Source organism: Penicillium cosmopolitanum (assembly GCF_028827165.1).
Source record: "Penicillium cosmopolitanum strain IBT 29677 chromosome Unknown utg000005l:1.0-4006212.0:1.0-4009387.0, whole genome shotgun sequence".
NCBI classification, from domain to species: Eukaryota; Fungi; Ascomycota; class Eurotiomycetes; order Eurotiales; family Aspergillaceae; genus Penicillium; species Penicillium cosmopolitanum.
In genome coordinates this window covers 586,119-607,106 of record NW_026622675.1, presented here as the reverse complement: position 1 = coordinate 607,106, position 20,988 = coordinate 586,119, and the positions used below count along the sequence as shown (strand labels likewise).

The 20,988-nt window shown below is 47.9% G+C and overlaps 6 protein-coding genes across 6 annotated transcripts; 1 reads left to right on the top strand and 5 right to left on the bottom strand.

Annotated features, from left to right (window-relative positions):
- Positions 1 to 3,737: 3,737 nt before the first annotated feature.
- Positions 3,738 to 6,047, bottom strand: N7509_003250 (putative hydrolase; the record flags this gene model as incomplete). The annotated part of the gene is made up of 8 exons (XM_056627887.1): positions 3,738 to 4,038; positions 4,099 to 4,229; positions 4,277 to 4,417; positions 4,475 to 4,693; positions 4,749 to 5,155; positions 5,205 to 5,389; positions 5,451 to 5,667; positions 5,723 to 6,047. The coding sequence occupies 8 exons, from the start codon at positions 6,045 to 6,047 to the stop codon at positions 3,738 to 3,740; spliced, it is 1,926 nt and encodes a 641-aa protein (XP_056490621.1).
- Positions 6,048 to 7,801: 1,754 nt separating this feature from the next.
- Positions 7,802 to 9,520, bottom strand: N7509_003249 (histidine phosphatase family protein; the record flags this gene model as incomplete). The annotated part of the gene is made up of 3 exons (XM_056627886.1): positions 7,802 to 9,122; positions 9,179 to 9,332; positions 9,388 to 9,520. 3 exons carry the CDS (start codon positions 9,518 to 9,520, stop codon positions 7,802 to 7,804), a joined length of 1,608 nt encoding a protein of 535 aa, XP_056490620.1.
- A 734-nt stretch (positions 9,521 to 10,254) lies between these two features.
- N7509_003248 (uncharacterized protein) lies at positions 10,255 to 12,553 on the bottom strand (the record flags this gene model as incomplete). The annotated part of the gene is made up of 2 exons (XM_056627885.1): positions 10,255 to 12,165; positions 12,215 to 12,553. The coding sequence occupies 2 exons, from the start codon at positions 12,551 to 12,553 to the stop codon at positions 10,255 to 10,257; spliced, it is 2,250 nt and encodes a 749-aa protein (XP_056490619.1).
- A 551-nt stretch (positions 12,554 to 13,104) lies between these two features.
- N7509_003247 (uncharacterized protein) lies at positions 13,105 to 14,132 on the bottom strand (the record flags this gene model as incomplete). Its single annotated transcript, XM_056627884.1, has 3 exons — positions 13,105 to 13,217; positions 13,431 to 13,722; positions 13,944 to 14,132. The coding sequence occupies 3 exons, from the start codon at positions 14,130 to 14,132 to the stop codon at positions 13,105 to 13,107; spliced, it is 594 nt and encodes a 197-aa protein (XP_056490618.1).
- A 2,282-nt stretch (positions 14,133 to 16,414) lies between these two features.
- Positions 16,415 to 17,820, top strand: exg1 (glucan 1,3-beta-glucosidase; the record flags this gene model as incomplete). The annotated part of the gene is made up of 3 exons (XM_056627883.1): positions 16,415 to 16,491; positions 16,589 to 16,971; positions 17,030 to 17,820. The coding sequence occupies 3 exons, from the start codon at positions 16,415 to 16,417 to the stop codon at positions 17,818 to 17,820; spliced, it is 1,251 nt and encodes a 416-aa protein (XP_056490617.1).
- A 366-nt stretch (positions 17,821 to 18,186) lies between these two features.
- Positions 18,187 to 20,050, bottom strand: N7509_003245 (sugar porter family MFS transporter; the record flags this gene model as incomplete). The annotated part of the gene is made up of 4 exons (XM_056627882.1): positions 18,187 to 18,356; positions 18,405 to 19,256; positions 19,306 to 19,816; positions 19,865 to 20,050. The coding sequence occupies 4 exons, from the start codon at positions 20,048 to 20,050 to the stop codon at positions 18,187 to 18,189; spliced, it is 1,719 nt and encodes a 572-aa protein (XP_056490616.1).
- Positions 20,051 to 20,988: the final 938 nt, after the last annotated feature.

The following is a 20,988-nucleotide window of genomic DNA, read 5'->3' as shown; positions in this document are numbered from 1 at the left end:
ATGTGAGCGGGTCACCTTCCAGGAGAGGTGACCATCCCGGTTTCTGACGATCGCTCAAGCTCGGAGCGAGAGCGTAAAGAAGTGCATCGAGAAGGAGACGAAGTGTTACGTCGAATCAGACCATCGATATAAGACTAGGTTGTGCAACTCCGGACTAGTACCACCTGGGAACAAGCAGGGAATCGGCAGATGTGGGCTGATCCCTGCAATCTCCTCCACTTCACCTCCACCGGGGGGCCGTCAGGATTCAACCCATGGATAGCAGGGCGAAAGGTCACCAATTGATGAAACAAGCGACCACGTGGATGATACGAGGAGGGCATAACCGCATATTAGGCTCGAGAGCTAATATATACGTTACGCTACGCGCTTTGATCGCGGTCAAGGGTCTGGGAGATGAAGCAGAGGCGTTCAAACCAGAAATCGATGCATCGAATTTTTGAACAGCTATGTACGAGTACGGAGAGTACCTGTCAGGCTTCCACGATTGACCTACTGCAAGCGACACGTTAGAAACTCCGCTGTGGTCCTAACGGTGCCGTTCAACTTCCGAAATTGGGCCCACTCGGCCGATGGCTCGGCTCGGGCAACTTTTATTTTATTTGTTTTGGATCCCCTTTATGGTTTGCTACATATGAGTATTCGCATGGCATGCTGCTAGCAGGGATTATCGAAGCTCGTGAAGATTCTGTAACTCGCAGAATCCTTCTCGGATCCCTCGGCATCCTGATGGACGCATGTTAAGGATCTCAGGATGGTCTATTGTCCTCATAAGTAAAGCAAATACAACGGTTTGGGGATATCTCGGCACCGATGTGGGTCCCGGAAGAAAAGGAGAAAAAAAAAGGAACGTAGTATGCAAGAAAGGAGAACGCTAGTGAAAAAAGTGTCCAGTCGGAAAACGGCTGTATATTAAAGATCCCTGCAGTCTCAAACGGTTCAAGATAAATGTCGTGTGATGGCGTGGCCTGATATGCTCGTATAAAAAAACGGGGTGAAGTCGGACGCATGGCCTGATTTGCGGGCCATATAGGCAGTCACATAGTTTTGACGTAAAATGTAAAAAATAAACATGCGAGACAACAAGACGGGCCAGAGATTTTTTTCCTCTTTTCCGATTCCATGTACGTTCTGCGAGAGCCAGATCAAGAATTAGCTAGCTTACCGCTATCTTCCCTATGACTTCATTCTAGGGGTGCCAATTACAACCTGAGACGCGCTAGGTCATTGCCAAAACAGCCGCGCTTGCAGATCAACAATGCCTGTGTTGATCAGTACAAGCTCCAACGGTCTAGACACCAGTCGCCGTGCTTTGGTCGCTCAGTCGTCGCGTTTGCCCCAGGTTCGCCTACGCTGGGGCGCCGCGTTCCATGGAACTGCCGTTCCAAATTAATCTAATTAGGTTTTTGTGAAGAAATTGACAGCTGCAAGCCGTTCATTTTGTATCTTTTCATTTTACTCTAGAGGCTATCTTAAATTTCTGAGCGGGGGTTTGTGAGCTATCTCAAATAGGATAATGTGACAAGTCTACCACACTTCCACGATAATATAGACCAAACGGTCTCGGTATCTCCAGGACTTTTAATGTGATGGGTTTCTGGCACTGGTCGAATCAGAGCCAATGTTTACATTTTCTCTTTTTGCAAAGTCCATGCAGTCATGGCGTCAAAACGCCGATATTCGCATCCATGCGCCCGTGTTGTAAGATGAAACAGCAGGAAGTTGCATTGAGCAAAATGGCTTTACAGAGAGGTGCAAAATCACACTCGCCCATTTGCACTTTTCCATCCTTTCTGCACCCCACTGCTAAGGCGCTAGCTTGAGAGATGGGTAGATCTACATGGGCCTATGCATCCATGTACATTACGCTATGGGTGTTTTGTTCAAAGTACATACCAGTGTCTTGATAGAAATGCGATTCGCTAGACGGACCGCCCTGACTCTAGATATGGCGCCGGCACATAATTATGCTTTTGCTATCCCAAGCTCTAACTCGGGTCTATTAAACTGTTCAAAATTATTTGAGTGAGTTTAACTCGGGTTGCTAGAGAGGGAGTATACCAGAACACCATCAACGGTTTAGGTGGACAAATGTATGTATTTCCATGTACAACGAAAGTCTATATTTTGCTAATACTGAAAAGCGTCACGGAAAAAGGCTGTATGATGACTACATCGAATACGAACCAGGAGCCCTGCAAGCACTGCGAAAACATATAGAGACAACAAATTTTACAAACAATCCACAGGGAGGAGCTAACGGCCAGAGTTCCTCTCGCGCTGCATCGATGTATACCCCGAACCCCCAACCAGCGCCTACACGCCTACCTACTTCTACTGATATCACAAATCAATCAATCAATAATTTTGGAAATACTCAACCCAGCACTGCTCTAAAAGACACCAGAAGCAATAAAAACAGTACTGTGCCTTTTCGGCTTCTATATTGCATAGAAAGAAGAGGTCATCCGGCCAAACTTAATCAAGAAATTGTGACACACATCGCAGACGACCGACAGCTATTTAACAACCTACGCGAGATATACTACAACCAAAGGGGGAACTTTCAATCATTTTGGTCCTTACGGACACTGCAGAGTATACATTTCATGAAGGTAAGTCCGGAATTTACTGCTTCATAGATGGTCAATTATGCCCTGTGAATGACTTGCCCGAAACTCTCTTATGTAGCCAAACCAAGCCCTGGCCCTATGACTGCTAAATGTATATCTGACGTTGAAATAGTTCGGATGCGGAGGCCATGATGCTATTGATGTCCGATGCCACCCCGAGCCCTGTGAGCCTGGCAGATTTTGCGGCTGTATTCCACCAGTCGACCGAGTGTCCCCGCAAGGAGACTATTCATGCCGGCCGATTCCCCCTAAACTCTCACCGGCGTTCGGACCTCGATATATGATGGATCTCTTCAAAGACCCAGAAGCTATGAAATCAAATGTAGATATTATTCTGCAGCAATTGCCGAAAAAGATGAATGGGGAGCTTAACTCTGCTTGGGTGGAGATGATGGAAGCGTAGGGTATATTCTTCCGCGATGATTGGAACTGGACCCGGATTTGGGTTGTGCTGGGCGTTGCCTTTTTTCCGCCGAGTCTGTTATTTGGAATTCTATGGGGAATCATAAGACAGGATATCCAGGGAGCATTTGGAGTGGCAAGTTGGTGGATGACAGGGGCCACCATTGCGATTGATATTATTGGATCTTGTACATAGGCATAACTACTCCCAAGCAGTAGAGCAAAGGCTTTAAGAAAATCCCTCTTTCATTGCCAACTTGGAGATTTTAGCCTCAGGTTCAATGTCGAAAATTGATAGATAGTTGACGCCCATCAGGAATTTCTGGTAATCTGCTTCGCGAATCGTTCCAAGTCGGTATGCGGTGAGCTCGTCAGATCCCGTAGGTTTGCTTCCGAGTAGCTTTCCCTTTAAGCACCTTTTTCAAACAGCAATGCAACCCAACATGAATTCGACGCAAAGCCCTCCTCCTGTAACCTGGATGCCCGAGGCACAGCATGCCTCAGCATGCTTTCTTTTAATTTTTTGTGGGGAAGGAGGGACCGATATCCGTAAAAGACTTTCTTCAAACAAACTAAAAGGTGGAATATTTATAGATTTCATTTGCTAGCCATGTACGGATAAGGATGCGAGCAAGATCCTAAATAGATAGGTATCCAGGAATGATATCCTTGGACCTTCGATGGCACACTAGCAGGCGTCATCTAAAGAGTCGAAGTGGTCGCATTGCTGCGAGCAGCGGCGGCATCGTAGAGAGCCTGGATATCACTCTTCCACTGGTCCTCATCAACACGCTTCAGGCGGCGATCATAGGTTATCAAGCCATTGACTTCACCCTCGACATCGGTGGTTTGAGTCCACACACCACCACTGCAAGCGAAGCGCTTGACCTGGTCTTCGAGTTCTCCAAGAAGCATATGGCTGCGATAGTTCCAGGCATCGATGGTCTCATCTATTTCGTATGTTTGGTTGATAGTGTTGATGGCTTCTTGAACGTTCCAGAGGCTAGAGATTAATTATTAGCGCAAGGGCCTATACTAAGTGGACAGGATAACAGGGACTTACTGCTCGATCGAGACATTGTTTCCGACTCCACCAAACTCACCCTGGAAACCGATTCGGGTCTCGTCGTAAGGGCTCGAATTAATCGAGTAGAACGGAGTACCGCACTGTGGGTTTGCGTAGTGGTGGTTGTCCTAAACCCTGTCAGTGAAGGTAAATTCCGAGGAAAAGGAGTACTCACGCTGAAATCGCCGGCCCCATGGTCATACCAACCAGTAACCGAGTCCACTAGACGAGTGGGATCCAACTGCTTGACACGTTCGGTCAGTTCGATCTCTGGATGGTAATCCGTAATTTGACCCCAGCCCTCGTTATAGATGACCTAGTGATATAATTTAGTCAAAGTAACGGTTGAACCGGGGAAATTTATCCCTCTTACCCAGGTAGCGATGCTAGGGAAGCTCTTGAATTGATTGATCAACAGGTCGAGTTGGCGGTCAAACTCAATTTGTTGATCAGCATTTGGAAGGATAGGGCTCGAAGAGCAGTCAGCCGGGTTTGTCTTGCTTTGCGACGGACGCAGGGATGGCATATCCTGGATAACTAGAAGACCAATTTCGTCACATGCTTGGTAGAATAGTTCGGTCTCGACTTTGATCTGTCGAACCTCGCTTTAGCATCACTACAAAAGACAATAAGCTGTCGCAACTTACGTGCTTGCGGACCATATTGAACCCAAGGCTCTTCAAAACCTTAAGATCATAGATCATCGCCTCCTTGGTAGGAGGGGTATAGATCCCATCCGGCCAGAACCCTTGATCCAAAGTGCCGAACATGAAAACAAACTCGCCATTCAGCATCGGTCGAACGACACCGTTAACCTTGCCTTTTTCTATAGTGCGGAATCCAGTATAACTCTGGACCTTGTCATTGCCTAGCTTCACAGTGACGTTGTATAGCTTAGGCGAATCAGGAGACCACAGCTCCGGTGATTCGACGTTAAATTGAAAGGGCCTGTTTGAAGGGCCACTGTGGGTCTTAAGCACCTTTCCATTGTCGTGAACTGTAACTAGAACATTTGAAGTCACATTCATCGCTGAGGTGTGAACAGTCACGTTGACTGGTCGAGTCGTTAGAAATTTTCGGGAAGCCAGCAGCAAATAACTCACCTTGACCATCCATGTTAGCAGCAAGATCAAGCTGGGTGATGTGATTTTGTGGCGCAGCCTCCAACCAGGCAGATTGCCAAATTCCACTACAGGGTGTGTAGAAGATGTGGCTAGGGTGGAGCGTTTGCTTGCCGATGGGGATGACGAAGTCACCATCATCTGTTGGGTCATGGACAAAGACGAGCCTGAGATGGTGCTAATCAGGTTCCAGTTCAATCCTGAGGTTATATCCGTCGAGAAACTTACAGTTCGTTCTCCTGGCCAATTTTGACATATTGTGTCACGTCAACAGTGAAGCGGAAGTAGCCTCCCCGGTGGAAACCAGCCTTCTTTCCATTGACAAAAACAGTGGCTTCATAGTCAACAGCATCGAAATTCAAAAGCACCTTCTGATTCTTCCAGTCCGAAGGAACCTTGAATGAATTGGAGAACCATGAATACAGAGTATATGATCCCTGAATGCCTGCATAGGACATTGTTACTTTAAAGTCATGTATTATCAAAACAAAGGAATTTACCAGAAAGACCACTTTCCAGGCAAGATGGGACCAAAACTTCCTGACCAAGCTGCTGGCCGAAAGGAGGACTCTGAACAGCATTTAGACCTGACGCGTTTTGGTAGCCCCAAACACCATTGAGATTCTGCCAGTGAGGCCTTTGCAGTTGTGGTCGAGGATACTCGGGCCAAGGATCAGTCCCAACTTTATCCGTCCATGGTGTCGTTAGCGGTGGCTGCTTGAGCGAGTAACCAGCACCAGACTGTCTAGGAAAAACGTCTTGCACAGGACTGGCTGCACTTGTGGCAGCCAGGAGCGAAAGCACAACACCCTGAAGCAAATACATCTTCTAGTACTGGTTCCAAATGATGTCAAGCCTCGCGTGGAGAAGAACGATCTAAGAACTATCGAAGGGAAACCCCAGGTCTATTTAAACACATCACGGACAAACAGAATAGAAATAACCGAGCCACCGCTCCATTTCCGCAAGGAAGTAACAAGGAAGAAGCGGAAGCTAGACACCCTAGAGCCCCTAGGACTGCGTGGGACAATGCTTTGACCAGCCTTCAGATACCCACTGCTCTGCCTCGCGGTGGCATGTCTCCACTGGCACGAGTCAACCCCGCAGGAAGGACGCACAAGGAGCTCCATCACAAGGACGCTGGTCTTGAATTTCCATTTTATCATGGAGAAAGGCACAGAGCGCCCCGCTGCTTGGCGGAGTAGAGACCGAGTTGGCGCCGAGGCCCTGTGGCTAAACAGCATACTTGTCGAAATGCAACTTGCAATGTAGACATGACTGATAGTCAACGCGTGTGCTATGTGGAGTGTTCCTGCATTTCTTTTTGAATCTAGCATGTTGTTACTAGATTGAGTGCCAATGATCTTTGGATGGGAGATATTATCAGGAGTACTGCACATAGGGATGGGCGGCCGTAACTCTATTGACATCCCGGCCAGATTTCGGATCCAGGGAGCATCAAATGAGATCGCATGATGAGTGCAGGGGAGTCCATGCTGATGGCCAATAGAACCCCTTATTGTCGAGTCTGGAGAGTCCTGAATTCCTTGCGCACGCAGTCAGGTGGAGAATCAGGGTTTGGGATAGGCATGATGATGTGCTCTGTACATACGGAGTCAGATTCGTCTATCTCGATCCCAGAAATCCTGGGCAGAAGAGCAGTCTCAAGGAAACTGCCTGAGTCCGCCAAGATAATCCTGATTCATTTCAGTTCCCTGGATGGTCTCCTTTGCACGAGAAACTTGACTAGTTGCTCTTTGTTTGTAGATACCGCACCCCTTACATCCGCACGGGTCGCTCCGCATTTGCGTTACTGAGGCTGGCGACACTTCAGATTACCCCCGCCTCGATCAAAAGTCAGACAAAGACAGACAAAGGGATCTTGGTCGGCAAAATCGAGACAAAGTCGCACCTCGACGTTCCATCCAGGCCGTGCCCAAGTTGAATCGAATCCCAAAAAATAAGAGAACTAAGGTCCGGTGGCCTTCCCCTCCTCTCAGCCCTCCACTTGGCATGCCGATCTCTTCTGTCCCATTGGAAGAAACAGTTCTTGGTCCACAATTCCGCCGATGAGGACTGCTTACTGTCAGATTTTACTTCCGGTTCAAGTCCGGAGTTTTATGGTCGTGACTTGAATTGATTTCCCCACGGGCGATAAGCCCCACTCCGGGGATGATTCGAAACCGAAAGTTGCTCGGAGCGGATGGCGATGTACAGTATGTAGAGGTATGATCGTCATGGGAAATTGCGGGTGCGGGGAAGTCGATACTTTTTAGGCCGATGGACTCGGAGTTATTGGGGGTTTTCAGGGGTCGTGAAGTCCAGCTTCCAGAGCCAGGCTACATGACTCGTTGAGAATGCACGCTTTATAGTTTGCTAGTATGTAGAGAGAAAGTCAAACATGCCAGTGTCGCGTGACCACTGTTAGTGTATGCCAGTGATGCATTCGACCCGATCTATAAAACCGAAAAAACTCGAACTTGAACATGAGGTTGCTTCTGCTTGTACAAAGAACCTTTGAAGAAAAAGTGCATGAAGTTCGAGTAGAGTGCCAAATGACCTGAAAAAAAAACTCATCTTCATGCAGGAACGCCGTTTCTGACTGCACCGTAGTCTTTCATGGTCCAGTTTCCGAAGCATGCATATTGATACTCAGCCTTGGCCAGGCTCTCCTTTTGTACTTTTAAGAATGTCGAGAGTTCGCACCAGCCATCATCTCGTTTCCCGCAGGCCCCAAAGCTGTCATGCAGTGGAACGGTTCTCTGGTTCTGAATGAAATGCACGTAATGAGTTTCTCCGGTGCCAGAAATATAATCCTTAGCTGAAGATTTTGAAGAACGTGTTGGAGAGACCTTGTGCGGTGACTTGATAATTTCGATATTGAAGCGACCGGCAAATGGGACCAGCCTGCTTGCAGAGAATTGCTGGTTCTTGGGAGGACCAGTAAGAGGCAAAAAGTCGGCAAATTGGGTGAAGCCAAATGCAGTTAGCACAGATACGATATTCGCATCATGCGTGAACTCCAAGTACAGCGACTGGTTTAAAGGGAACGTCACCGGATTGGTGTCCAGAGTGATATTAGCCCCTGTGGTGTTGGCAGGCACATTTAAGATATGGCCCTCGACTCGAGCGAGGAACTCTTCGACCCAATAAAGTCCCTGTGCCCGGCCTGTAGGGCTTAAAAAGCCGGAGATGGCGGCAAACTCGATATCCATCAAGTATTCATATCCCTCCCAGTCTTCATAGGTGAAAATATCGCAAAAGTCGCTGTAGCCAACGCTGATCGTTTCATAGGGGCATAGACTTTGAGCATGATAGGTGTCCGTGATTGTCCAGTCATAGTTGCCAGTCAACTTCTTCAGCTCAGCTGTTCGCTCTTTCAAATATGTCGCCATCCAGGTACCAACGGGCGTTGCGACCGAAGCCTCCATGGTCTCGCCTGCTTTGGTGCATGCATATTCACCCGTAGTTGCAGAATCAATTGTAGCTAGGATGTTGGCATGGTTTCTCCACTCAAGACCGAAGAAACCAGCAAGGAAGTTCTCTGCGCTTTCAAGCATACGTGACTGCAAAGTTGTACGGATCACAAGCTTTGACGAGTTATCGTAGAGATGACCGTAGTTATAGTAGTTCAAGATTCCACTATCAAAGAGCTCCTGTCGCCCTTTCGGAACGAGTATTTCTTTGCCCAGTTTGTAAGACCAGTCGTTTAAGAAATTGAGCTTGCCTGTAAATTGATTACTTGCGTTGACAATTCCCGCCGCCCATGAATCTAGACCTTCCGAAGAGGAAGGGTATCTTGAGCCATGGCGCTGAAGCATGTGCATTTGAGTAATTTGGGCTCCCTTGGGGAGTGGATACTCGTCAACACCGAAGCCTTCAGCTGGGGAAAAATAAGGGCTTCACAAGACCAATTAGCTGTCAGAATAATGAGAAGGTCCCAAGAGAGCTCGAACCTTTGATCTCCCATGAGTTGAAAGATATTTCGCCCATGGGCTCCCTCGATTGGCTCCGAGGTTTCCAATGGAGCATTTGGGATGAAAGTTGACTGTCCGAACGGCGCGGGATTGGTTTCTGCTAGAAAAGGGGCAGATCCAGTTGCCGTGGTTCCTATTTGATCTTAAGCATATATTATTTTAGCTGTAGTATCCCAGGAAGGACTGACCGGCATAACTGTTGGGCGACGTTTGGAACCAGTCTGGCTGCGTGCTAGTCGCGCCTGGCTGCTTCGTCTTAGCACTCGCAGTGGTAGCTAGCGCCACTGAAAGTATCAAGGCTTGTAGCTTATTTGTAGTCATCATGGATTACTCTGTAACGTAAGCCTCGTTTCATATGCTGATATTTTCTTCTTCTACTCCCTGGAAACATCTCGCTTATAAAAGTATCGAGAAATTCTCGTCCAAATACCATCTTCCCTTGATCAAAAAATCACTTGATCGCTTACGAATTGGCAATTTCCGACGGAAAACGGATGAGTGCAGTTCCGAAGAGATGATGAAGAGTATACTTGCAATCATCTTCTTAGATCTCCCCACGTGCTGAAGAATAACGCCCAGCGGGGCTAGCGGTTGTAAGTAAACCAGTCAGGGGTGACCGCCCCTGTAAGCGAATGGACTAGCGGCCGCGCTACTCTAAACACCGGCATCTAGAAGTATGGCAAAGCTTCCGGCAAGAACGCCGTATGTCAGAGCTCCCGCCAGGTCCCGAATGCCCCTGGTGACAGGGGACACACCGGGTAGAGTGGCCGAATACGATAGTATACGAGAACTATTGGACTTCAGCATGGCCCTATTTGGGCCGGACCACCGCGGCATCAACTGCCGGTGACGCTCGAAAATGCCTCTACCGAAGTCTACGCATTGAACACCAATATATCCGCTCGGCAAAATACGCCACGAGTCTCGGGAGAATTCAAGATCTTGAAAACTATTTGCGAAAGTGCTGATTCGAGTGGGATAGATCAAGAGAATTTTAATTCGACCATTATGAACTAGTGAAGTTATCCAGTTCATTCAGGCGGTAGCTCGGGTGATTAATTTCCTGCCAAGGTCGGAATTTCCCCATTATCAACATTCGGGATATCCACGTTGCCGAAGAGGCTATCAAAAAGGGCTAGATCAATACCCTGTAGGTCCCAGTCATAATATGTACTCGTATCCAGAGAAGGGGAAGTCATCGGAGCTTGCTCTCGGACAGGACTGGTGTTGTTAAAATTAGGTCCTTGTGATTCACTCAAAGCCACTTCCGGGCTATTCAAGGACTGTTGACTCTTCTGTATCTGTGATAAGTGTGTATTGGGGGTTAAGGGACAAACATCACTACTGCATGGTCCATAAATGCTATCCGCTAGCTGATCAGCAAGCAGAACGTCTGAAACCCAAGTGGAAGTGTGTAATTCAGATTGCATAGGTGTTCTCGAGACAGAACTTGAGCCAGCCCCGGGCTCGAAATTGATTGTCCCGAAATATGGAATATGGATGCGCAAGACTCTGCCGTTGCTGTTTGACTTCACGGTCGATTCATCGTCTCCTTCATCGCTGGCGGATGTGCTCATGCTATATAGCTTTCCGTTTGCCGCGTCTGACTCAACTGCAAGTAGATGTCTGATCAAGTGACTGAGCTTCGAGACAATTGAGTCTCGCTCACCATTGCTGATTGATAGGAGAATTGCGAGGGTACGCTCCATTATCCCTCGGTCGCTGAGACGACTGTGTGCAAGAATAGTGAAGCTCATTCTCTCGGCTTGGATGGCCCGATCATTTTGGCTATGTGAGCCAATTTGGGCAAAGCATATGACAACAATGGAAACAAATGCTAGAAAGTCGCTTCCGCGGCAATAGAAATTGACTGGGTTTGAAGAACGGAAGGCTATGTAGCGGGATAAGATCTCACGACTTGCATTGACGGCTGTAATCATGTTGCGATCGTATTTGTGATCCGCCAGGGAGCGTACCAAATAAGGCAGATGTAGCCTTATTATTAGGTGATAATGAGAGAACTGTACCATAAGGCGAATTGTATCATCGAAGAGCTCCTTTTTATCAGAATTCCCTACCGCAAATGATGGCATCAGCCACCACTGAGGCGACATCTCGGCAGCTGTGTTCTGTAAGATCCGATCAATCTCACTAGTCTCCTCGACACTGTTTATTTCCGCATTGCTGCGTTGGATTATCCGCCGAGAGACTTCATAGTGAGTACGCTGAATCCGCTCGATAGGAAGACACCCCTCCAACGCCTTCGGTGTAGCCAGGGGAGCTTGAAGTGAACTGTTGGGTAGTCCTAACATTAATGAAAGATAGAGATCCATCTCAATAATGCGAAACAAGATATGTTTCGGGTCGAAATTCGCTCGAGTCTCAGGCTCATGGAACTTTAGAGACGGTGAGTTGAGGCCGCGGTGCAGTCCCATAATCTGGGCAACGGAAACTGCCCGGTGTGTCGCTAGCCAGGCGCGGTGGAGATTTCCAGAGTAGTTGTGAAGCTGCGCCTCAATCATAATGCACTCTAGACCCTCAATAGAGCGAACAAGTTCATCATTGGTGGTCACGAGTCTGGTGGCTCTTTCAATGACACGGGACAATAGCCCTGCGCATGAGATACCGCGACTGTCCAATTGTTGATGGGAAGAAGGAACAATAGCTTGTAAGAGCGCACCTAGCATGAGAAGCTTTCGGGCAAAAAGCACTGGGTGGGATTTTGATGGGGGGAGCTGGAGAATATCCAGTGGTGAAGGAGGATTTCTGTTTGGCATTGTGTAAGACGCACAAACACAGCATTGCAAGTGCATCGAAAACCCAACAGGGAGAGTACAGATAGCTTCAATATTATCCCGACTAGGCCACACAGCGATTAAATCGTCGATTAATGCCGTGTGGTCAGTCGCAAAGGGCGTTTTACTGGATAATAGTTGGCGAGTATGTGATTGAGGAGGGTGGTTGCGCTTGAAAAAGGTTAGGGTTTTAGATAACGCCATAAAGAGTACAACTCACATGATTGCTATCTTTCGATGAAGGTGCATTCGCTTGAAGGTTGTTGATGTCCTCGGCTGTGGGGGGATGACTTGTATCGGATTTATCGATCAACTGCTCGATGAGACTCTCCACTCGGCTGAGCCGATCTTCTACTTGAGTATCGCAAGCCGGAGGCACAGGCCGATCAGGGAGATCTTGGGCGATGCATGAAGTTTTTCGCCTTCTGCAGTTGTCGCAGGTGAAGCTCTCATGCGATGTGATGCAGCGGACCTTTCGTCTCTTGCACTCCCAGCAGCTCTGGGTACCTTTGCGGACCTTCCTCCGTTTGCTAGCATGAGCATCTTCTTCGCCAAGCATGTTTTTATTGATAAGAGTGAAATAGCCCGTTCAAAATGGGGAATGTTTTGGGGCCTAAAGGTGTCTGTCGCTGGGTTGAAAGGGTGATGGGGACGGAGCTGATGCGATTGCGCGATCTCGGTCGAAGGGTACAGCGGGGGCGCTTCGCCCGAGCCTCGGCGGACGAATAAGTCGACCTCGGGATATAGATACGACACTCAAATAGGGGGAAAACAGCAAGGTTAAGACTCCCGAGGTCAGAGGAAGAAAAGAGTATATCTCATCAGTAGCCCCTGGATAGTCTAGGAATTAGACTGGGCAGTATTCGGGGGGAAGAGTCACCAGAAGAGACATAGGTTTTGCGTGCCTCGTATACTATACAACTACCTAGACTGACCACCCTACGCCTATGGAGCGCTGTAACTGGGTCCGTTGCCGTATATTTAGATGTAAGTCGAGCTATTCTTTGAAGATTAGGGGCTGTAGACAAGATCATGATGTATTTTAATTGTCATCTGATTCAACTAATCTGAAGAATATGCAGAAACCTCATTTGACCGTGTCAGCATTCTTCAAGGCTTACCGTGCCACGACTTCGCCAGAAATTCCTCAATAGGGGCTGGCTGAAAGCTTGGTAGCAAGCGATTCCACTCGTCGGAAACAGAGTAGGCACCATCGTGGGTGGCTAGTAATATTCCGGCACAGACGATTCTAGAGAACACGTCGATTTGCTCTTGGGGAATTGAAGGATGATCGATCCTCGGGACCCAAGAGGTACTCCACGTTCCGTCCTGAAGGTCTTGCGCCTTCACTTTTTCCACTTGGAATTTCGAGCCACCTAATGTGGGATATACCTATTAGCTGTTTGAAATAACTCTTGTTGGGAGTAAAAACATACCGCGAACTTTTTCGCCTAGCGCAATCAAGTTTCCAATAGAGATGTCGGTACCTCGAATGCCACCGATGACAGGCCACTCGCCGTCAAATTCAACAGCCTGGACAATTACCTTAGTGAAGTCTTCCACTGTAATGAAGGACATCCGGTCATTGTCGCCGTCGTCTATGAAGATAGCACGTCGATTTTCAAAGTCGAAGAAGAGCTCCATCGAATGAAGGTGTTTAGCGGACTGGTAAGGATGTGTTAAGTAGTTCACAAACGTGCCCGGCTGAAATAGCGTGTATTCAAGGACCTGTTGAAAGAACCGATAGTTAGAAACTTCCAATCTCGAAAATTAAGTTAGCTCTTGCCTTTTTGTCCTTATTCAGCGCTTCGAGGTATCGGCGAATTTCCCCTTTGTACGTGTACCAGCTTATGTGCTCCAATCCGGCACTATAGACTGTCAATACTTGAAAAGATAGCCAGAAAAGGAGAAATGTACCAGGCCCACTCGCTAGGGGCAAATCGCTTAACACCTGCTTGGATTGCAGCGTCGATGAGATTCTTCTGAGCGATGCTCGCTGGGTCCTCCTGCGTCACAAGGAAAGAAAGGACCGTGTGCACTCCGTGGAGGGCCTCGACCAATTGGTCTTTATCTTGATAGGTTGTGATTTTCCAGGTTATTCCCGGGGCCGTCTTCTCGGTCGGTATATCCTGTACCATCATGTCAATGATCAATCTAGCTGCCCAGAGGCGTATGGGTGTATTACGAACCTTTCTAGAAAAAATGACAAGTTCGTGTCGCTGAGTAGCGACCAGAGCGTCAATAATCTCGTTGGCGACAGCTGTCTATACGTTAGCCCAATACTACTCGCGGTGTAAAGGAGTAATGCTCACTGCTGGATCCTCCAGCGATGGCGATCTTGACCATTTTGATTTAAAAAAGTTGTAGAATGTTTGAAGCGTATTCTCGGCTAATTTTTCACGTCTGAATGCGATATTCTAAGTATTGGAGTTGTTGCGAGCATGTAGTACTTTTATACATCCTTCCACCGAGCATTCGGCCGAATATTTTGAACCGCCGATTAGGAATCATGATGCTATGACCGAGACTTCGGGCACCGCTACTAGTTAATGGTTTGAAATCACAGCTTGCAAGGGCTATATTTTTGCTCACGATTTTCGGGCTTAAGGTAGAAGTCGGAATGATAAAGCGGTACCAAAATGTGTGAACAGTTTTTCAGATTCTATTTTATTAGGCAAAGACCTAGTCAGAGGCTATTTGCCCAAATATTTCCATGGTGGGTACCAAATATACAGTTTACCAGCCAGTAGCGAGACTTAGATTTTCTGATTTCGGCACAAAGAGTGAATAAAATGAACCGTATACCCAAGACCACGGCTCTTCATGCACATTGGCTTATAGGAGCTCTAGTATAGATCGCATCACCATATTCAGGCACTCGGCCTGCCATACCGGAACGGTGCTCAGGTGGAACCAATAGAACTGGGATGTAATGGACCTCACATTCCAGTCAACATTCCAGTCAATGTCGTAGGTTACAAAAAGTTGTGGCCACTCCTACACTTCGAAGTCCCGATTCTGGCACTTTGTGGGGATTTACTGAGAGACAGAGAGAGCCGATCTGATTTTCAAGATCCAACCCAACGCTTGAAAAAATTGAAATCTCAATCGAAGTAATCCATGTGACGCAAAATAATGGCCAATGGGCCGTCGTTGAGGCTCAGTCGGTGTAAAAAGCTATATGTTGCCGAAAACGGAGCGCACTGCTAAAACCATGGCCAGTCGGGAACACCCGAGAAAAACATGGCTCTGACAGGTGTGAAATGGTCGGTCACCTGGGACGCAATAGTATTAAAAAGGAAAATTTCAAACATTCAAGTGGGTGTTTTTGTTTATCTATGTTTTCGGTGTTTATCCCAGTCGCACACCAACAATTCGTTCAGAGCACAATGAAATCCGCTTGAAATCCAGCGAGGATTAGATATTGACTTTACCGTTGTCACTGATATTTTCCTCTGGCCAAAATATTTCGGGAATCGAGATCGCGATCGATCTCACTCTCTAGCATTCCTCGGAGAAACACCACGCGTGCTGATCTCCTTGCTTGGCCCGCGCCTTGCTCTGTGGCCGCAAACGGCAACTCTGTCTCCGCCGCCTCACATTGTCATTATCGCATACTAAATACAAAATCAATTATTTGTACAAGGGGAAAATTGAAAGCACAATTCTAAGCATAGGTTCTTGGCCAAATGTGATACTCGAGATGGAGTCTACTTACTAGTATAACAGAGGGAGAAGTAACCCTAACTTCAACTTCAAGTTGGCCAAGTCAGTTGCGCTTTCCTCGTCGCATCGCACGCGCGGATTTACTCGTACGAGAGGCTCATCACGCGACTAAACTTTCTGTTTTTTCCCGTCAATTCTCATTTCAATTCGTAGATCCTCCTTTGGCTGCTCGAATCCTGACCCTCTTTTGCCCCCCGTGCCGCTGCGACTCTACCTTCACTACAAACTCACCTATGCGAAATACAATACTTTCACAGAGCGACCGCCCACCAACTGTGTCCACTCTTTTAAGTAGTCACTCGACCAAACACTCTTTCACCATTCAGAAAGGCATTGTTCCATTCATCGACCCCATACCCGGAGTACCAGGACCCACTCTTGTCTGTTTGCGGTCGAGTGCTTTCCTTTCCCGGGAGTTGTCAGGTACGCGTGGCCTTTGTGAAGATAAGATCTACACATTGGTTGCCAAAGGTGTGTGATCTATCATTCCTGAGCAGCTTCGTCGCTTCCGTTCCCAGGCACTGAGCTGCCATTTCATTTGCATGCGGCCAAATCTAACCCTCAGTATGGAGATAGAGTTTACTTATACCGGTCGATCTCCATGCCATTCGACACAATCATTCTATCACTTCATTCCAGAAACCCAGCCACCTAATTTCCGGGCTGAACTGTTAGTGTTAGAGATATCGTCAGTATGTCGTCCAGATTCTCGCAAAAGAAGAGCCTTTTGGGGCTGTCCCTGGCAGCACTTGGCCTGGCGGTTCCTGCAGTGTGAGTCTGAAATAGCCTTAGCCTTGAAATACTCCAAAGGCAACGCAAAATGAAAGTCCTTGGGAGATCATGCACTCTGGAAACTAACTTGATGCAGTGCCGATCCCGGATTTGCCTACGGGAATGACAAGGTTCGTGGCGTCAACCTCGGAGGCTGGCTGGTACTGGAGCCTTGGATCACCCCTTCCATCTTCGATAATGCTGGCGACGCCGCCGTTGATGAGTGGTCTTTGTGCGCGACCCTCGGTGCGGATCAATGTCGAGCTGTGCTTTCTCAGCACTGGGCCTCCTTTGTGACTGCCGATGACTTCAACCAGATTGCTGCTACCGGCATGAACCATGTCCGAATTCCCGTTGGATACTGGGCATTGACTCCTATCGAGGGTGACCCGTACGTTGATGGTCAACTGGAGTACTTGGACGCTGCAGTGGGTTGGGCCCGAGGTGCCGGCCTCAAGGTTATTGTCGACCTGCACGGTGGTAAGTACATACTAGTGTTTAATTTATCCAACGATTATGGCTGACGGAACTGTACTAGCTCCCGGATCCCAGAATGGGTTCGACAACAGTGGAAAGCGTGGTGCTATCCAGTGGCAACAGGGCGATACCGCGGAGCAAGCCAAGAATGCTCTTCGGGAGCTGGCGAAGCGCTATGCTGGTGATGTCGACGTTGTCACTGCCATCGAAGCTTTGAACGAGCCCAATGTCCCTGGAGGCATCAACGAAGATGGCCTCAAGCAATATTACTACGACGCCTGGGGCGTTGCTCGCGAGTCTAGCCAAGATACCACCGTTGTTCTCCACGATGGATTCATGCCCACCGAGTCGTGGAATGGTTTCCTGAACGTCGCCACCGGCGCCAACTATGTCATGATGGATACCCATCACTACGAAGTTTTCGACAGCGGACTGCTTGCTTTAAATGCCAGTGACCACGTCCGAACTGCTTGCAACTTTGTCAGCGACCACGTTGAGACTTGTGACAAGTGGACCATTGTTGGTGAATGGACTGGTGCCATGACCGACTGTGCCAAATACCTCAACGGCAAGGGCATCGGTGCTCGCTATGATGGAACTTACTCCGGTAGCAGCTCCATTGGTAGCTGTGATGGAAAGTCTGTCGGCACTGTCGACACCCTCTCTGGCGAGGAGCGAGACAACATCCGTCGCTTCATCGAGGGTCAGTTGGATGCCTATGAGAAGGGAAGCGGCTGGCTATACTGGACCTGGAAGACTGAGGGTGCACCCGAGTGGGATATGCAGATGCAGATTGCTGGTGGTATCTTCCCTAACCCCGTTGTCGACCGCCAGTTCCCTGGCCAATGCTGATCGGCGAGATTCGATCTGCGTTGAACCCATTTTCATTTTTTACACTGGCTTTTCTTTTCATCCCTTTAAATTGTCCTCTGGAGTTTCCCTTTTTGGAGTTTCCCTTCCTGTGGAAGGGCTATATGGAGTTTGGCGTTTTTTGAGTCGCCAGGCGCAATGCTTTATCATTAAATAGGCTTCAATTCGACCTATTTACCAGTTTTCTCAACTGATACTTTCCTACTCGCTGCCGTAGTCTTGAATGGGTTCCATTTGATAGATTCGCGAATCGCACCTCATGTATAGCGTACGCGGACATTCAGGGTCTCGGAGAGACCACAAGAAACTACCTTTAGCCAACTAGCCCTGTTTTTCTTATCCGTCGGTTCAAACAGAATTTTCAATATGCTCGCTGCTTTTCTCTTTCCGAAGCAGGTTACTCTTGAGTCCCGCACTACCTCCCATTCCAAGCTGTTCACGGATTTCGGCAATCCTCCGCAAATCCCCCTCGCCGTCATTACCGCCAAATAGTTTGTCCATTTCTTCGATCGGTACCCCTGCTAATCATTAGTATCTTGCGATATTCATGAATGGCAAGGACTTACCCTTTGTCTCAGGAACACAGAAGTACGTCCAAATTCCCAGTACAAGGCAGAAAACCAAGAAGAAGTAGAATGTGCCAAATGTAATGCTTTCAAGCATGCGTGGAGTGATCAATGCAACGACAAAATTGGAAAGGTAGTTAAAAGCGATCGCAAGTCCAACAGCCTTACCTCGGATCGCAGGTGGGAACATTTCAGAAGGCATGATCCAATTAACACAGGCAATGGAGAAGGCGAATGTGCCAATATACACCCACACAAATACACAGGCCGTCCAACCTGCGGAAGGATGCGAGCTAAAGGTGTCTTTGTACACGGCGTACAAAGTAGCTACAATTAGTTGCGCGATAGACATTCCAGTGGCACCGTACATCAATGTCTTCCTTCGGCCCCATCTGTCCAGGTACATGACCGCGGGAATGGTAGAAAGAAAGAAGACAATACCCACAACTCCTGTGGCTAAAAGGTTGACTGAGTTTCCGCTGAGTCCGATTGCTTCAAAGAATTGAGGCGCGTAGTAAATGATCGCATCTGTCAATTCGGTAACATTATTAGCATGTTCATTGTCTTTCGTCTTCCAATATAGCAACATACTGATGCCCGTAAATTGCTGAATCACTTGTAGAAGACATGCAACCATAGTTCTCCTTCTCAGATGAGGTGCGACGAAGAGTTCCTTGTATTCTTGCAGCGCAACAAGAAATCGGGATGAGTCTTTGCCAAACTTCTCGTCTTTAGTTTGTTGGTCAAACATGCGAGCTGCTTTGATCTCGAGGAACTCTGTTTGTAAACGATGGTCTGTCTCGGGGACTCGTCGCAGCTTTACTAAGGTATGTAGCGCTTCATCTTCACGGCCTAGAGAGAGATTAGTATCTTATAATTCATGTTTCGCAATAAATAATACCCTGATTCATCAGCCATCGTGGACTATATGGCAAGAAAAATGTGCCGGTCGCAAGAATGATAGATGGAAAGCACTGTAGCGCAAGTGGAAGTCTCCAGGCAGCCTGACTTTGGCCGACACCCGTGCCCCCGATATACTGAGTACCATAATTGATCCAGAAACTGGTCATGATACCAAATGTGATAGATAGCTGCTGCAACGCCACGAGAGATCCTCGAATATTTGGAGGCGCAAGCTCAGAAAGGTAAAGCGGACAAACCATTGCCAACATACCAACACCCACGCCGAAGATTAAACGGCCAACGAAGAGCATGGCGACATTTTCTGCAGCCGCCTGTATCGCCGAACCGATCAGAAAGATTATATTTGCGATCAAGATTGACCAACGTCTAGAGAAGCGGTCCGATATGGGCCCATTGATGAACGCGCCGACCATAGCACCGAGTGTCATAATCGAAACGACCCATCCTTCGAGACCGGCGTCGGAGGAAAGATTGGGGAAATGGGTTTTCTAGAGTATATTAGAGCGAGTGCGTATATCTTATTAACCGCAACTCACAAAGCTATGCATGACCAGCACGCCAGAAATAATTCCTTGGTCGTAGCCGAAGAGAAAGCCTCCAATCGTGGCAAAACATGCCAGGCCAAAGATTCGGATTTCTTTGAGAAATCCCTTGTATCCGGCTGGTCCATATTCTATAGCATGGTCACCAGCCATCGCTGAATCAGTGACAACTCCTGGCATTGCTTCCTGTGTATAAATGGTAAATTATTTTCGCGAGTCAAGTTTCTGGCGTACTGGTGGTGATTTGATTATTTGGTCAGATCCGCGCAGATCTTGAAACTCAGGGCCGGGGATATGGTGCCTTTTAAGGAATTGGGCACGGAAGGCCTTCGATGATCGATGACTGGGTCAACCCCGGATTTTGTTCCCCAGATCCACTTAGGAAGTACTCTCCTCTGGGAAGAATCGACTCAAAACAAGGATTCATAAATACCGAATCATACCATCACATCACCCGCAAACTAGGGCGACAGAACCCCGATCTGCATAACCTCGGCGAGGACGGTCATTCGCCATGTCGGGTTTACAACTCGGCACCCCACTTCCCCATGGGTGTTTGGCCTTGCTTTGAAGAAGCCTACAGGGCGACAGATTCCCGTCAAAGGGAATGATCTATGTGTTTTAAATCATTTGAGAATATAAAGCTCTTCGCTTCTACATGACCCGACTTTCTCGTCTTTTTGCTAGCGGAATGGAAAGCTATCCATTAGCATTTAGCAGAACTAGACTCTGCGGACATGCAGTTGATCATGAATATGAACATTTGAACGATATCTTCAGGTTGCTTGTTTCACCAAAAACAAGAAGCTAGTTTTGAAGGCTAACAACTATTCGACTCTGGTAAACCGTACTCGGCCACTGCAGTTCAGAGAATCAGACTGAAGTATGTTCAATATCCTACCGAGTATCCAGGGGCTGGGAAAGGGAATACAAACATTCCTGAACATTTGCATCCCTGGTCCCATATCTCCGATAGATTTAGATTGATAGTCTTCAAGAGATACTCGTAAGACCAGCCTCACCCGTGGACTCGGATTTCCTCCCGAACCACATTACAGCCACCGCGGGAAAATCCACCCAAATACGAGTCGGATTAGAAAGTAGGTCCGCGTTTCGGC